At 38.7% G+C, this 17,446-nt stretch overlaps 1 protein-coding gene across 1 annotated transcript; it reads left to right on the top strand.

Annotated features, from left to right (window-relative positions):
• The first annotated feature begins 220 nt into the window (after positions 1-220).
• Positions 221-5,847, top strand: LOC140949516 (2Fe-2S ferredoxin-like). Its single transcript, XM_073398682.1, has 4 exons — positions 221-413; positions 1,939-2,045; positions 4,970-5,105; positions 5,687-5,847. Exons 1-4 carry the CDS (start codon positions 256-258, stop codon positions 5,778-5,780), a joined length of 495 nt encoding a protein of 164 aa, XP_073254783.1. The 5' UTR covers positions 221-255; the 3' UTR covers positions 5,781-5,847.
• Positions 5,848-17,446: the final 11,599 nt, after the last annotated feature.

Genomic DNA, 17,446 nt, shown 5'->3' with positions numbered 1-17,446 from the left:
GGGGAGGAGGGGAGGGAAATACGGGGAAATACTTTGACATTCAGCTCGCACAACCGGCGTTATGAAAGAATTCTACCCCGTGTATATATTTTCCCACATAAATTTTCCTATGCTCAGATTCAAAAGTAACTGACCGAATAATTTTCGGCCAGTCATCCAGTTACCGTAAATAATAAAAATGATCTAAATGATGACGTAATGTGCAAATGACTCATCGTGGGACCCAGGTTTTCCAGTGAGCCAAAGTCTTCCAACATGGCGTCTCGGTTTGGCAGAGTTTGTTCTATGTTACTGGCATCTTCAAGGTGTTATTCCCTGATGAATCGAAGAACCACGTCCGTATTTGTTCCTAAGAATTTATGTCTTCGAATGGCCGGGACATCCTCATCAAATGCGAAGGCGAAGCGAGAAATGTGAGTACTTGTACAAAGTCATGCAATTTGTCCGCATAGTCAAATTTTTAGATTTGTTACGCAATGCGTGGTCCTTTTTAATACACGGACGATCTAAGGTCATATCCTCAGTATTTTTGGTGCTAGTTAATGTAGCTTCAACACTGTTTTCAAATGACTTTCTCAAAAGAGATGACATGTCGGAGAGTAAAAGACAGTAGAGATGCCAACTTCTGCGAATCTCAAAGCTGGAAATTTTTCTTTTTTGTAACTACCCCTCCACGATCAAACTCACTTTACCCTCCCAGGCAAAGTGACCCACCCTACCCCTTTTATCCAGCCATGCCCCTTCAGGTCCGGTCCCAAATCATTTTTTTTCAATGAACTTTAATCAAATTTAATATACCGTAAATCTTCTATTAACCCCCCCCCCCGGAGCTTATTTTTTAGCTTAATTGGGAGGGGGCAGGGGAAGGGGGTTATTTAATTTGAACCAATGATGGTATCAGTTCACCATAGAGAACTACGATGCAAAGTGGAAAAGTTCAAGTACAAGGAGTTGAAGGTCGTGGAGTGACTAATGACCTGACCTAAACTGAGAAGCAGTGTTAAAACCTATCGGCCCCTGTAAAGCTATTAGAGCACTCCTGATAATCTTGTGTAAAGGACTGCTGGCTGGCATTGTTTCAAGTTCAACTTAAGGGGGCAGTCTGGTTAAAAGCATTGTTTTTTTGTTTATTTCTGATCCAAGATTTCATGCAATCAACAGATGACTTCATTAAGTTGTAGTCCTTGGTTCAATAATTTTTTGAGAATTTTGGGATGAGTTTTCAAATGTTTATATTGTATAAAAAAAGGGGGGATGATATGTTTAAAATTTTGTGAAAACTGCAAAAAGTATTGGATTTGTGGGGTTGTTAAAATTTTAAATATGAAGTGAGTAATTAGTAGACAAGTATCAGATAGTCCCCACCACAACAAGGTGCCTCTGAGCCCATATTTAGCAGACATTTTTCCTTGAAAAGTCCTAAAATTTCTGTGCAAGTCCTTGAAAAGTCCTTGAATTTTCTTCAAATTTGAATGTAGTGGCCTTGAAATTGTTTTTTGATGCTTTTTGTTTGTCTAAGACAGAATATAAATCATAGCTCAGAGAGTTTAAAGGTTATTTTTACATAAAGTGCTCTATGTTTTATGCAATAATTAACTATCAATTTAAGACAAGTGAACTGAAAAATGTAGGGGTTGGCGAAGCAAACAGTTCAAGGCTTAAAGTCTTATTAGAATAGACTGGGAATGTGCGTTTTTGTACAATCTTTGAAATGTATTTATTATATTCCTAGCAGGTGGTCCTTGCATTGAAAATGTGATGTGGTCCTTGAAAAGTCCTTGAAAAATAGTTGCATTTTCTGTATGAACCCTGGGGTCATATATATATATATGTGAGAACATAAGCTGTTACTGTCATGCATTGTCGTTAGAAATCCTTGCACTTAGTGCCTATAATCTGAAATATGTGTGCAAATTAATTTTTCCTTTTAAATTTTAGGGTCTCAATTAAATTTATTGATCGTGATGGAGATGAAATAACAGTTAATGCAAAAGTTGGAGATACCTTACTGGATGTAGCAAAAGACAATGATGTTGATTTAGAAGGTATTTTTCAAATTATAACTGAAAGGAAACAGACAGCCTTACCCACACATTTTGTCCTTCATTTTTTTTTACTTCAAGAAATAAATTTTCATCAGCAGACATTGAGACAAGATATGACAAGAGCCATTTAGTTTTATAGCAACACATTTCAGTATATCGATGAATTGTTCAGTGATGAGGACTTGATTATTACATCAGTACCATTCACCCATCCGAACTTCAACCGAAAGAACACTTCCACATCATCAGCGTTACTGTAATGTGTAAGTTCTTGACTTGAAAAAAAAAAAGGGAATCCCTTATTTTAAGTTCATTAGTGTAAGTGGTAGAAACATTTTGCTGTCGAAGCAACCATCTTAATTTTTGACATGGTCAGACTCAGGATCATGGTCAGAAGGATTTTTGCATCAAATGGAACATTCACTAGAGCTAATTTATAAACTGTTGAACCCAAACAACACTCTTCAGTATAAATGAACAGTCATTCTCCTTGAATTCATTTTTGTTTGTGCCCTGTAAATTTACATGTTGTCTGCTCGCAGGATTTTTCATACTTTAGGGCAATGCTCAAGCTAAACAGTCATCTTTATATTGTCCTTAAAAATCTAAAATTTTACCTTGATATTTTTTTGTATAATCGATTTTAAGATTTTTAATTTTTAAATTTGTTTTACTTGTAAACATATCTTACTTTTTTCATAATTATTAATTAATTAGTTAGATTAATGCATGAGGCAGGGCTCGAAATTGCGACCGATACGGTCGCGTTTGCAACTTAATTTTTCTTATTTGCGATTAGAAAAACGAGACTAGTCGCAAATTTGCGACTAGGTTTTGCCTTAACTGATACGAAATAAAAGGACTAGCACTTGAATTTTTGCTTAAATAAATTTAGAAATAAAAAAGATTCATTGAAGTAGCGTCTTATAATTATGTTACAATCTGAAGGTTTACCGTGATTTACCTGGAATGCATACACGCAACGATATTCCTTCAACAGCACTCCATTTTCAGCGGGTTCTGTAGACATGTACATTGCAGGCTCATATTTCGTTTTGATTTGCCGCTGACAGTCCCGTCAGCATGCTGAGGACTTGTCCTGCGTTTATGACCCGCGTTACGGCCCTCACAGTACACATGTGTTCTTCTTTAGTGAGTCAATTATGTCGGATGAAAGCGACTTAAATTGTTTCAAAGATCACATTTTAAACGAAGATTTACATGTAAAATAAATCGGTTCAAAGTGGGTTGCGAATCTACGTATACATGAAAACGAGGTTTAGCAAACAAAGATGGTGGAATGTCCGCACGGCATGGCAGCCCCGCATGGCACGTATCGTCATATTGAATGATTCAGTCCTTCAGGGTTCTTTGAATAATCACTGTAGTAATACCCCTGATACTTCAGATGTAAAGCTTAATATATAAAAGAATTCGTTAGTTGTTTTGTCATCGGTGGAAAACCTGCAAAAGGTAAAACTAAAGGAATTTAGTTACGTAACGTAACCTATAACCATGTTGGATGTCCGCCCAGTACAAATGTTATTGCTATTTTGCAGAGATTGGAGGCATTTAAGAACTGCAGTTTCCTGCTGTAATATCTGTTCATGATTTGGAAATCTATCGCTTTGACTAAAATAACAGACACTAATTTATGTGTCTTAACGCAGGTTCAACTTGATCGTTTAGATGAACTGGTGTTGTCCGAGACGCTAAACGTTCTGTACTATTAAGTCTCGAAATGACATGAAAGCTGTTGAAAGAATGAAACTTAAAGCGTTAATCATTTAAAAGCCTACTTATTTCTAGATTAAATGGCCTCAATTAATTTCGCGACTAACATTTTCAAAGTTGCGACCAGACATTTTTTTTAATTTCGAGCCCTGTGAGGGCCCCACTGAAAACCGCCTTGGCGAGTTGGCCTCCCTCTATAAATATTATTATTATTATTATTATTATTATTATTACACATCCATTTAGGACTAAAATTTTGATGTTAATAAAAATTTTCTTTCTTGACAATAAAGGTTCGCAGTTGTTAACTATTATTTTAACACTCACATTGCACATTTGATGAAACAAATAATGGAAAAAATTCTGGTAAGCTGTGTGGCACTTTAAAAATTAAGTTAAAATGCTCTTGTTCATTGGATTATGTTCTGTTGGGAAAATGTTCAACAGAAGTGCCTTGAGATGGGTCTGATTTTTCAACTTGGCACCAGTCGTCCACACTGATTAACTTCCGACTTTGTTTTCCTCCAGGCCATGCAGTGAGCTGCACGTGCACTTCAAAGTTTTAATTTTTTTTTATTTCAAAGCTTATACAAACCTTGCACTGGTTCTAACGTGTACTTGTAATTCCACTGATGAAGGGTCAGGCCCGAAACAGTAACAACTCCATATAAAATACAGCACTTTTGCTCATACTTTACTTTTTCTTTACATTACTTACACATCTTGATGTTAGGGCTGCAAAGACCAACTGTGGCTTGTGTTCCTGGTACACTATAAAACCCCTGATGCAGATAATAATTCTTGCCTTCTCCCAAGGCAATATAACATTCTTTTTAACAAAAATTCTCAATGAATTCTTTCCTGATTTTTATTCTTTTGTAATAATTTTTTATTCTATTGTATTTTTAGCACACTATATTTTGGAATGTTTTCATTTTCAAATCATTTTGCTTAGTGAAGACTGTAGTTCAAGCGGTTAAAAGCTTGCATTTTTAATATGTTTAGCCAGAGAACGTTTTTTCCATTTTAGTGTGATCAATCCTGTTTGCCGCCTCGCTATCTGATGTAATCCTTCTAACCTGCTATTCATGCATGTTCTTGCCTGGCTGGTCAAAAAAAGTTAATATCATTAAACCTGTTTAACATTTTTCGGAGGTCTCTGATAACTTAATTTGTTATAATACATTTAGGTGCTTGCGAAGGTACTTTGTCTTGTTCCACTTGTCATCTGATATTTAAACCTGATGAAATGGAGGCATTAAATCTGGATGAACCTTCAGATGAAGAGCTTGATATGTTGGACCTGGCTTATGGATTGGAAGATACGTAAGTGGCCAGCTTCCTAATAGTTTGTTTTTAGGGGATCTAGACTTGCTACAAGTCAACCTCTCATAAGGTCTTAAAAGTGAGCGAAGCGAGCTTCAATACATGAGGTTGCACAGTGACGGAGTGAGCGATGAAGTTTGAATAATATTACAAATTCACTCGCAAAAAAAATGACTGACATATGTTGTGTCGGGAGCGGCATGAAATATCATTCACTGTCCTATTGGCCAATTGTCATGATGTCACCACAACTGGTGAATTTTGCGCCAAACAGGTATGAAAAGGCCTTCAAAATGGCATAACCAACCAGGAAAAAAAAAGGACTTTTAGAAAGTCTTTAGGGGATCTTGATGCAGAATAAAGCATGGATTTTTCAGTTTTCTTAGAAGTGAAAGGATTAACCCCCTCACTATCCTTCTGGAACTTATATGTGGCTAAAAGTTTTCTTTCATATGAAGTTACTGAAATACTCTTGGCTTGAAATTAGTAAAGGCCTCCCAGTGGTTTGGGAGAACAAGGTAACATGAACTCTTGGTTGGTTGCCATTTCTACAAAAATCACTGAATTTCTTTTTCCTACAGTTCTCGTCTTGGATGCCAGATATGTGTTACTAAAGACTTTAAAGGGATAACGTTAAGAATACCACAAGCCCACAGGGATGTGCGAGACCTCTGACAGATTCCACAAAAGTCCATTAATATTTGTCCCCTTGTGCTTTAATATATATATGCACTTTAACTTCGCAATCTCATTAACCCTTTAAGTCCCAATGGTGACCAACATCAATTTTCTCTTAACGATATCCATAATTTGTCAAGAGATTAGGTTATGAGAATTAGTCAAATGATCAACAATGAGTAAATACCTTGATCTTTTATCATATTCTCTCAACACATTCTTTAATAAAATGTATAGATCAGTTTGGAGAAATTATATGTGGATATTGGGCTTAAATGGTTTAATGGTTCAATCCACTGTGAAAGATGTTTGGATATATGATTGTAAATACCATAAAATTTTGCGACCTTCAGTTTTGAATTTCTTCACAAATTATTGGTGGTTAAAGAAGCTACATCTAGCTTTTTAAAGAAAAATGACTCAAGACCCGCAAAGGTTTCTTGATCTCTGAGACTGTTTTTTTGTTTTTGTTTATGTAACCAAAAAACTTATTCTAGGTTTGTGGGTCCATAACAGTATTTTTCATACAAATCGTACAGTCCTTCTCTTGTAAAGTCAGAAAGTTTTGCAAACGTTGTTGCAAACCTTATTTTAATATACGTGTCACGAATGCATATCACAAATAGGACAGTCACAAGGGCGGTGATCATTGAGTGACTCAGGCGCGAATGGCTGCGAAAGAGACTACAGATAGGTTTGATGTTTCGTACTGTGATGCTGATTCTTAATGCTCAACATATGTCACTACTATTATCTTCAAATAGCATCACTAACTATTTATAAATAATGCTTCATTGTAATTAACATAAACAAAATTGTTTATATTGCGTGATTTCCCTTGCTCTGTTGTTAGCGTGACTCATCTGAGGAGGCAGCCGACAACAGAGAGATTTATAGCCTGCGAGCAAGCTCTCCTGCCCCTCGCGGCTTCGCCGCTCGCTCGCGCGATCTCGCGAGACTCGTTTCACTCGCCCAAATAGGAGAGCTTGCTCGCAGGCTAAGAGATTTAGAGTCACGCTTACGGCAAAGGACACTGAAACGGCAGATTCAAGTTGAGAATTTTTTAAAATAAGAAATGAGCTGATAAAAACGGCTGAAACAATTCTTATGGATGAATAGCCTGTTACAGGCGTTCAGATAGTGGAATGCGGGCGAAAAATTGACAACGAAAAAAAAGAGACAAAACGAGGAAGAGGCGTTCAGATAGTAGAGCACGTCTACACGCCTGGAACAGGCTAATGGATGAAAGTATTCGGGAACTGCTTTTATTTTTCTAGAAGTAAAGAACAGTGTGAGACAAGTAAAAAAAAAACTTGGTTTGTTTACCATCTACATTGGCATACCGGTCAGTTCACTGTTTGGGCGAATGGTAAGCAAACTTCGGCACTGGTAAATTTTGTCCAGAAATCGCGTTTAACATTTGCACAAATCAGTTCCATTTACCGAAAAACGGGAAAGTATAGCGAAGACGGACGTTAGCAGAACACTTACTAGGTGAAACTGGCGACTTGATATCCAGAGCAAAAAAGTATACAATAATGTATCCTGTGAGCAAGCTCTCGACTCTGGGGGTAGGGGTGCGGAAGTGAAATGAAGGACCCTTTTTCTCTCCTTCCCCCTCTCCCCATGAGAGTGCGCTTGCAGGCTAGGGTACTCACTTAGCAGGAATCACTAGACTTTGACTTAACTACAACGACCAATTTATTACGAACACATGACAATTACAGTTTCTAATTATTGTGAGAGTTTTTAACTTGACATGCGCCTTATCAATAATTATAAAAAGGTCCAATAAATTCACATCAGCTTTGGTTTATTGCCTGTCTTTCTCTGCGAGCAATGTATGTTGTCTTGATTTCTTGCGGTTCTATAATAGAGCAGAATGAAAGCCAGTGTTATCTCACTACTGACAAAATGCCGGCGGGAAACAAGTAGCCTACATAATAATATCTTCCCACGGCCTTCAAGCTCTAATTTGCCTACGACCTCCTGGCGCTCGGCTAAACGGTTACTGTTATGGAGGCCACACTCGGCTCAAGGGGCCAGGTTTTACTCGAGGTCTAGATTTTGCCCAGGGGGGATTGTTGTAGAAGCCTTCGCCGTGGAACTCATTCTCGTCTCCAGAGCCCGTCGTTTCTCGGTCACGTGGTAGTGAAACGAGGGCCACTGGTCGGTTACAAATTCATTAGCCGAGTGGCTCTGGGGACGAGAATGTGTGGAACTCTGATTCCGGGGTCTACTAACATTTGACAATTGTTATCCTCCAAAATTTCCTGCTTGCAAATCATCCCGCCTTATTGCGGACTCCGAGCTTGTGAGCAACAAAGAAGAACCGGTCCCTTTTTCTTCTCTCAAGGTGGATTTCCACTGTCGCGTAATTTTTACGTGCGTGTACACGCACGTAAATAGCTGTAAATTTTAATCACGTAAATAAACTAGAGGCAAGATATAACGTGTTGAGCTTAAACGTGAAGTTGGTCGAGGTTCAACTTTTACGCTTGCGCGCGACATTTCATGTATTGCCTCTATTTTATTTGTGGATGTAAATTTTACGCGTGCGCGCACGTAAAAATTACGCGACAGTCGAAATCCACCCTTACTTGCGTTTAGTTTCAGTTACTTTTAGATCCATATTCCTCGTCGACTTAGTCTGAAAGTCCACAATCGATGTGCTCATGATTTAAAAGTACACGTCAAGCAATTTCTTGGCCTTTAAATTTTTGATTGTGTAAAAGGTACGTCCTTTTTGGTATTATCGATCTTACTAAAATTTAAGGGCGGGGGCTGTGGCCAGCGTTCACGATTCACTGTTTCCCCTCTTATCTCCATAAACCATGCACCAAATACCAACCAAAAAGCATTATGGTAACTACTGTTTCTATGGTTTTTGCATCAGAAATTTCGTCTTACTGCTTACTTCCACTCTTCATATTATTATTTGTTCAGGCCCGGGTTGCTCGAAGCATGGTTAGTGCTAACCAGCGTTAAATACCGTGGAAACCTATACATTTTGATACCTCTTAACCAACGGTTAGCGCTAACCAGGCTTCGAGCAACCGGCCCCAGATTGATAAAGCATTACCTGTGTAGTTTTCTCTCGTCCATAGTAGAGAATTTGATCAGGTTAAACATGAAGTAAATAATAACCCAAGCAAACCCAACGTACTCAATAGAGTCCTGCCAACCCAATGGCCACTGGGCTAGCACTGAGAACACGTGACCTACAAAATAAGCACAAGGTATAAGGCAGCCAGAAATGATAGCAGTTTGTTAATAGTTAGGCCTTAGCAAACGTCACAATAGTTTAAGTAAAAAAAGTTGTTCGTTCGGCTTAGAGATCGCTCTTCAGCACTAATTCAACGTTGTGGCGTTCTAGGTCCCGTTGAAGCAAATGGTTATCTCTCTCAGACTGTAAGATACATTAGAAGAAAATGGAAGCATGACGTAATTGTAAGAATGATCCTGTCAAATTTCTTACCCACTGTTCCCCGCTAAAATATTTTGAATGGCCCAAAGCTAAGTTGATTATCTCATTACGCGTCACATCTGAGCTTAGTTTAAAGTTTATTGTTGATAAGCCCGCCGAGATTTCATAAAAGCAAATGTGGTCCTGGCGGTTTGATATGTGTTTTGTGTTAATTGTCCTCAGAAGTAAACGCGACAATCAGATGGCCACAGGTTTGTTAGTAACAAGCATTTGTTTCTCCAGCGCGGACACTACGTTACGTTACTACAGTACTTCGTAACGTAGCTTCTGCGACGTCCGGGCCTGAAGAAACCACTACTCGCAGGGTAATCATGTTTTATACATGGTAAACACATTTAATCATTTTATCGTCTTTTGTTCAAGATAAGTTGGATTAATAACTATCAGCGCGCATGATGGCTTACTTCCAACAATCTTGCAGTTTTCAGTAGAGTAGTGCAGCACGATTGGATGTTTCTTCAGGAACTCTGCAGTCTTGACCTTGAAAAAAGGAAAGAAAGCCTAGATTTGAGTGAGGTTTGAAAGGTTGTTACAAAAGGATACGGGACTGATGGGGTTTACGGTCGTTTCGCCATCATCGTGTTCGCTAACTTCCGAAGTCGTTTCGCGTACGTGTTGTTGGGTCAGTTCCCTAACTGCTTTTGCCTGATCAGTGGCTGAAAGAACAAGGTATATACATGGTTGCACTTTTTTGTATCAGCTCTCGTTTCGCTTCTTAGCGGAACGACATAAGATGTTAGCGAAACGACTCGTAGGCGGAACGACCGGTCACATCTGATAGTCCTAGGTGGGGAGGATTTTGATTCAGGTGTTTGATTCCCTGCCATACTACCAATTTTAAAATTCTCCAGTCACTCAGAGAAGAAAAAGCCAAAGACAACTGAACGTTGTAAGCATAAGCTTCAATCCTCTTTACTAAACAGTTTTCCCTTCACAAACCGCAGAACTTTCCAAGCTCACTATAAACTCGCCAGAAACTAATCCACAAAAATATTTAAATTCAACCTCTAACAGGCTACTAGGCCCTATTTAAGGGTAATTTACTCCCGACCCTTTAGATTTGTCGGATTATACCGACAAGACTCGCATGTACATTGCGTTGAAAGTCGCACTTAAAGTTACGGGAATTTTAGGCCTTTGCCTACCTTCGCCTGTTTAATAACAGCAGCCATAAACTCGTACAGCCACTGTCCAACTTGCAAAACAGGTTTGACCACTCTCCAAATCACTTCCAGAACCGCTTCGATGATTATTATGGGGTTGTCAATTTTGGGTTTCAAATAACAGTAAATGCTTTCCGTTATTTTGCCTTTCAGTTTCTTTAGTGGTCGTGTGATCCACTCATGAAATCCCTTTGGCACCTTATCTACCAAAAATTTATAAGCGATTACGGTAATGTTTTTAAGGCTGTTAAATGGCAATCCTATCCAGCTGAGCATCTGTTGGATTAATGTACTGGCAGAAGTTGAGCTGCTGTACTCAAGGGAAATCTCAATTCCATTCTGAAAATAAGAGAAGGCCTTTAAGGATAAAATAATAAATGCTGATAGTAAAAGTACGCTCCTGCAGCTCAGCTAGCTAGTTTAAAGTTGGAATCTGTCAATTTTTAATGCATTGCGTACCTCAGTAACTCTTTGGTTTAGACTCCACCACGAAGTATTGGCACTTCCGGAATCATGCCTTAGCGTTTTTGTAAATGCGCAGTTGCCTCAATTTTTCTGCCTTCTTTAATAACATTATCGCTCTTCTTTAAAAGTGGTGTTTGTTCTAAATCCAAAATCGTCCTTTTTTTCAGTAATAACCCTTATCAATTTAAGTGCGCCGCCCCAAAATTCCAAGATTTGTCAAGCAGTTCCATGCAGACACCATAAGACATGGTCAATTAGAATGTGTACCACTTAAACATTTATCCTACTATAATTGCACCCTGAAGCACTGTTTTCCTTTATTCCACTCCTTTTACACCAATACTACTAATATAAATACATGGAAACAATGAACTGTAACTGACGCACTTCACTAAGCAGCCTTCGCGCCATGCTTATAAAAGATAGCTGGTCGCTTAATAGCCTGAGAACACAGACGTATTTCCTGTCTTCGCTTCTCTCCAATGACCGAAAATACTTCTGTGTTCGCAGGTTAGTTGCTTAAAATAGGTGGACGCATATTGCTGCTTATGATAAGACTGGTCGCATTAAGTAACTGGTCGCGTGTGGGAGGTGGAGGCATATAGCTGCTTATGATATAAGTGGTCGCATTAAGTAACTGGTCGCGTGTGGGAGGAGGTTATCGCTTATGATAAGTGGTCACTTATGGGACACGGTTGCAAATTACATAATTGCAATCGGAGGTTCGACTGTAGACGCTTATTAAACATTTGCATCGGAAAGGATTCTAACTGGAATAACTATACAGTTTAAACTTGCCTCGCTTTTGAATAACTTTTTACTGCGTCCTTTCAGTCCATTCCATTTTTCTGTTTCACTATTGTCATCCACGTTCAGCGTGAGATGCAGCTTGAGAGATGATAGATGGAGTCCGATAGAATATTGTTGCTTACCCTCCTCGTTAGAGGCGGCTGGATAATCGGCTAATGTTAAGAAGTCATAACTTATCTGAAAACAATAAAATTTGCAGATTACGACAACAATATAGGTGATTGTAGAAGACATATAGTTTCAACTCGAGCAACAGTCAAACTCCGCTTCACGGGCCGACCTCATTATTAAGAATACCTGTAGTTTGCTATGTCCCCGGGGAAAGAAAGTCCTTACATTTTCTCATTTTCAACCCGCTTAATACGAACACCCTGTCAATACGGACACTTTCTATGACCCCCTCAGTGTCTGTATCAACGGGGTTGGACTGTAGCTAAAACAGACACAGCTGCCTGATAAAGAAAAAAAATGCTGCTGAACACAAAAAATACAAAGACTATTCATTGCTTTAACTTTTCCTATAAGTGACGCGGGATTTAATTGGACTGCATCTTCGACTTCAGATAGTTCGCACAATATAATTCTGATTCAGTGGCTGTTATAGAACAGGTCATAATGGGTTAAGGGAGAGCCGGACAAGTTGTTGATTTTCCTGGTGAACCGGTTGTTAGACGACGTTTATTGCCGCAACTGAAACTACGATTATTGTATCTACACCGGCATGCAAAGTGGACCTTGAAATTTCACTTGCGATTTGTAGGTACTCCCGTTTTACCACTACATGAGAAATTTCTGCAATTTGATTGGCTTAGAGCAGCGGTATTTCAGCTTAATTTGAAATACCTACATGTGAAAATTACAAACCTTTTGCGGGTAGTAGTATAAACAAATAATAGCATGATTTGTAAGTGATATTTGGCATAAATACCACTCATGATATTTCAAAATTGTCGCAAATTTCACTCGCCTAACGGCTTGTGAAATTACGTTTAACAATTTGGAAATAAAACTTGTGGTATTTATGCCAAATATCACTACAAATCATATTATTACCTATACTAATTTGATTGAGCTACTTTCTGGAGAAGAGAAAGACGATGTGAAAACCGTCTTAGGAAACAACTGCACGCCACCGCACTGGAGTAAAACCAGGACCGATTCCATCAGATATAATATAATGCGCTTACCCACCGCTCACCTCATAGCAGCCCTAAAATTAAAAAAAAAAACCCTGAAACTTACAGTTTTTAGATATCAAAATCCCCAATACTTACAACATGGTCATTTTCCTTTCCTGTAACCGTAAGAATATCCTCATCCTGATTCCGTACCTGGACATTAATAGCCAGGCATTGTGCTGTAGATTTCACATCCACCCCTGAAAAATAAGTGGATTAATTTCGATCTTTTAAAACTGAAAACCATAAATGAGTTTCTTGTAGTAATGAAGATAAAAGTGTTAGTCTTCTTAGGGCTCGAGAAATCACTTTAACCTGGTCTTTCTACTATCCATGCTTTAACCGTTCGCCTGCTTTAGAAACGCGTGTGCTATGAACGCGTTAGATCAGTTAAATCTCCCCAGCCGAGAGTTGCTCTTCGGTACTTACAAACAAGCCTTACCTTCGTCTACATTTGCATCGCAGTTAACAAGTTGGGCAAGAAAACAGATGATCAGAACACAATAAAAGCGCAACGAAGACGTTTTCATCCTGCTTGAGCTCTTTTCACAGCTGCTTTCAGAAGTTTTTACATTGCAATACCGCTTTATCAAAGAATTGTCAAAGAGAAAATGATCTTGAGAGCACGCGCATGACGTAATAAAGGAGAACGGTGACAACAATCAAAATTGCAACACTGCGCGCGTGCGACATTTTCTTTATTCAGACAAGTAAAATACCTTTGTTAAAGATGTCTTCCTTCCTTTTCTTTCCGCACCTTTTGATTCGTAGAAGTGACGACATACGAAGACTTTAGAGACATTTAGATTCTAAGACGAAGACGGCTGCGAGGATGAGAGTCACTCGGTATAAAGTAACGCGGCGCGCGAGAGAGATAATAATTCGATAATTTTCGATCGGGATAGGACTTAACCTCCTTCAATAAAAGTAACCGTGCTTGCGCTTCTGGTGAAAAACTAAGTAAAATGAAGCCTTCGGAAGTGTCGATTTTTTAAAATACGCGAAAAAACGTCAAGTCAAATCTCTTCCTAGTAGTCGTTCTAGTTCTCGAATCTGAAGTACTCTATTCTGTGCAGTCCGATTTCCAAACTTCCAAAACCATCTGAACACGTATTCACACTGCTCCTGTGTTCCTCTTTTTAAGCTTTTCAGCGGGTAGCGTTTGCGACTAGTGCTACCTGAAAAAAGTAGCTAAAATTGACCGGCATGATAACGTAAGTGATAAAATCCAATTCGCAAGCCGCGTTTAGTTGATGTATGAGCCAGTCAGTCACAAGCAAAAATTGGATCTCAGTTACCAATTCAATTTTGGTTATTTTTTCCTCACAGCATGAAATACTGACACCCGCATATTTGCTATATGAAAGTTGGAAGCAGACCCTTTTTGACTATATATCGCCAAAGATTAAAGATAATTAAGCGTCCCTGGGTGGGCTTGTACCACCAACCTTTCGATATCTTCAGTTAGATAACAGCACTAATCGATGATGAGGTCACGATGTATAAGGAGATCCTTGACAGGTAACCAGCCAAGATCGTGTATAGGGCTGGCGATCGTTTAGCCCTGGGAGGGGCCCGGGGGGCCCGTTCCTCCGCTTATCTAAGGGTCTGGATGACCGGTCCCCCCCCTCCCCTATCTCAAGGTCTGGATTCGGCACTGATAATGAAAAGACCATATAATAAATAACTTAATATTAACCTCGTCCGTTCGGTCATTACAGGATAATCTCAGACCTCGGCCCTGATGTATGTACATCAAGGCCTTGGTCTGAGATTTCCCTGTGATGACCAAACGAACGAGGTTAATAAGTAGTATATTATGACTGCCACTGAGAAATTACCATTGAAAGATAGTGCAAATAGTAAAAATCACATCCGTATAATGGCTCCTGCAATGGAAATCAGTTGACCGGAATCAATGTTCGGCAGAGTCAAGTCCCATCCGAAAGGAGAATTCATCAAATTGCAGTGTAAACGTCATCCCAGTACAACTATGTGCTCGATTTTTATTTAAATTACATTGTCCCACCTAAGGCAAATGTAATAGAAAAGGTCATTGTTCAAGATTCTGCAGGTTCTGTGGCCTGCACGTAAATGATTAGTAAAGTTACCCCCAAAACACGCACAGCACTAGTCAAGAAATTTGCAGTGTGCTTTGCGGTTTTTGAGTAAAGTAAAGAATTTCTTTGTACCCAAAGCCTCTCAAATGTAGTAACGAACAGGGCTTTCTTAATTTCGTCGTCGTCTTTTCTAATCTCAAGGTCATCATCAGATTCCGCCATATACCGCTCGACTGAAAGACAGCGCTTAGAATAAAAACTTGAAAGTTTCAGTTCGTGTCTATCCTTGCCATAGACAACAGAAAACAGTTCCAATGCCTAAGTATAGTTTTAAAAAACAAAAGAGGGTAAGATTTCCGCATAACCCCATACATTTATTATGCATACATGTTTCGACTCTACTCATATTTACTATTTGTGAGAAAAAATATGAAATTGTTGCATGTATAATTAATGTATCACAGGAAAAAATAACAGATTCCCATTTTTGGATATTTTAGGGTATTTAAAGAATACCCACAAAAATCCCAAATTTGGAAGAGTGAGACAAGTGCCAACCAAGGAACTTGGTTGGGAATTCCCTGGTTGGGACTTGTCTCACTTTCCCAAATTTGGGATTTTTGTCCGTATTCTTTAAATACCCTAAAAAATCCAAAATTGGGAATCTGTTATTTTTTCCCCGCGTATGGGGATAAATGGAAATCTTACCCAAAACTGGACCATTATTTTTGGAACTCAGTTGAGGTGCGAAGACAAGTTTTTACTTTTTAAAAAGACAGCAAATAGCGTGACATAGCCCCTTTAAACAAGACGCCTTTACTAGGGGTGTATTGGGCTGCAGTGGACTCATAGCTGCTCCTATACCGAGAAATAGTTGATCGAAATACAGAGATAGAGCCCGGAGGTGGGCGTACTCATTAAAGTTTATACGGTGAGGCCCCGCTCTGGGGTCCAAACCATTCCCCCTTTATATATCATTTTAGACAGAAAAGGTATTCCTTTCGTATACCTTCTATTGAGAAATGGTACCCCTTGCAAATGCTTAGTTTAGAACACTGCGTCCCTTTTAACTTTTGTAAATGCATCGTCTTTGAATAATATATAGATTTAGCCTGGGGTAAAAGCGAAACTCTCGATAATATTTATAGTTTGCTCAAACTAAATATAAAATCGCGTAATGCTAAGTGGCGAAGGCAACGAGAACGGTGAAAGAACAACAATAGGTCTAATAAGCAAAAAAAAAAAAAACTTTGCACGTGCAGCACACTTTTCTTGTACATTCATTTGCCGTTGTTTTGCTCGACAACAAAGTGAAACGTCTAAAAACGTCGTAGTTACACTTTTATGGAGGAAATGTCGTACAAGTCATGTTCTTGTTCACTTTTTTTTCAATGCCGCTCATTTTTTCCTGGGTGACCGCTAGCATTTCTCATTTCCTCACCGCGGCTACAAATTCATATTGTTCTAGTTCCAACAAAAAAATGGCTCCATACCTCTCGCTCTTGCTCTCCGTCGCTCTTTTTCTCTTTTTCTTTGTCTTTGTCTTTCTCTATATTCCAAATTTGTGGACATGACAATTAATCTAAGCTAATACTTTAGACAACACGGATACGGAAAAAATTTCAGCTTTCCGTTTCGTCTTTATTGACTCTTTAGGTGTCTCGAGCTTCAAAAGACTCGGGTGGCTATGCGATTTCCCGCCAAAAAAAACCTGGAGTTGTATTTGGGTTGCCATACCTGTTGATTGAGTTACATTGGTATGCCTGTAGTGCGGACGGACGGGCGTACGGTCACGTGATGGGTAGATCACCACATTTTCTTAGATATAGGCCTACGCTCGCGTTTTGCGCGCACGTGGAGCTTCGCTATGATTAAAAAATTCATGAAGAATTCGTGAAGAAAAAACAAAAGAAATTAATGTTTAATGAGTGTCTTTATATTTGATAAAGACACGGCTAAACTTTACGTCCAATTTTGCAGACTAAAATAACCCAAAATCTAAATATTAGTGCAAGAATGAGTTTATCTATATGTGCCGAAATCTGCTACAACAGTAAATCCTCACAGTGCATAAACAATATCGTGAAAGCACGTAATACGAAAATATATAATACCTTCAGCATTTATTAAAACTACACTCCAAAACCGCTACAATTTTAAAATTAACTAAGCGTATGTTTAGATATTAGTTCCACTAAAGAAACAAAACAAGATTATTCTTCAAACTCTAATGACTAATACAATATTATCCTAATTATTAAGCAGAAAATACAAAGCGATTTTCTAATTACTTAATCTACATATTTATAACTTCTTTTCTTCAAATTACAAGTTGACCGTTCTTCTTTTTAGTTCATATTGCGTAATACAAAGAAAGTTCCTCGTCCTTCCTTGATTCACCACTTCCCCACGACTTCCTTACAACAGCTCTTTTACCCACAAACAACTCCAAAACTCCAGTAGCTCCGTCTTAACTTGCTTCCCGCGACAAAGGACTCTT

This window comes from Porites lutea, chromosome 1 (genome assembly GCF_958299795.1).
Source record: "Porites lutea chromosome 1, jaPorLute2.1, whole genome shotgun sequence".
NCBI classification, from domain to species: Eukaryota; Metazoa; Cnidaria; class Anthozoa; order Scleractinia; family Poritidae; genus Porites; species Porites lutea.
The sequence above is the reverse complement of the archived record's forward strand: the minus strand, read 5'-3'. Positions and strand labels throughout refer to the sequence as shown.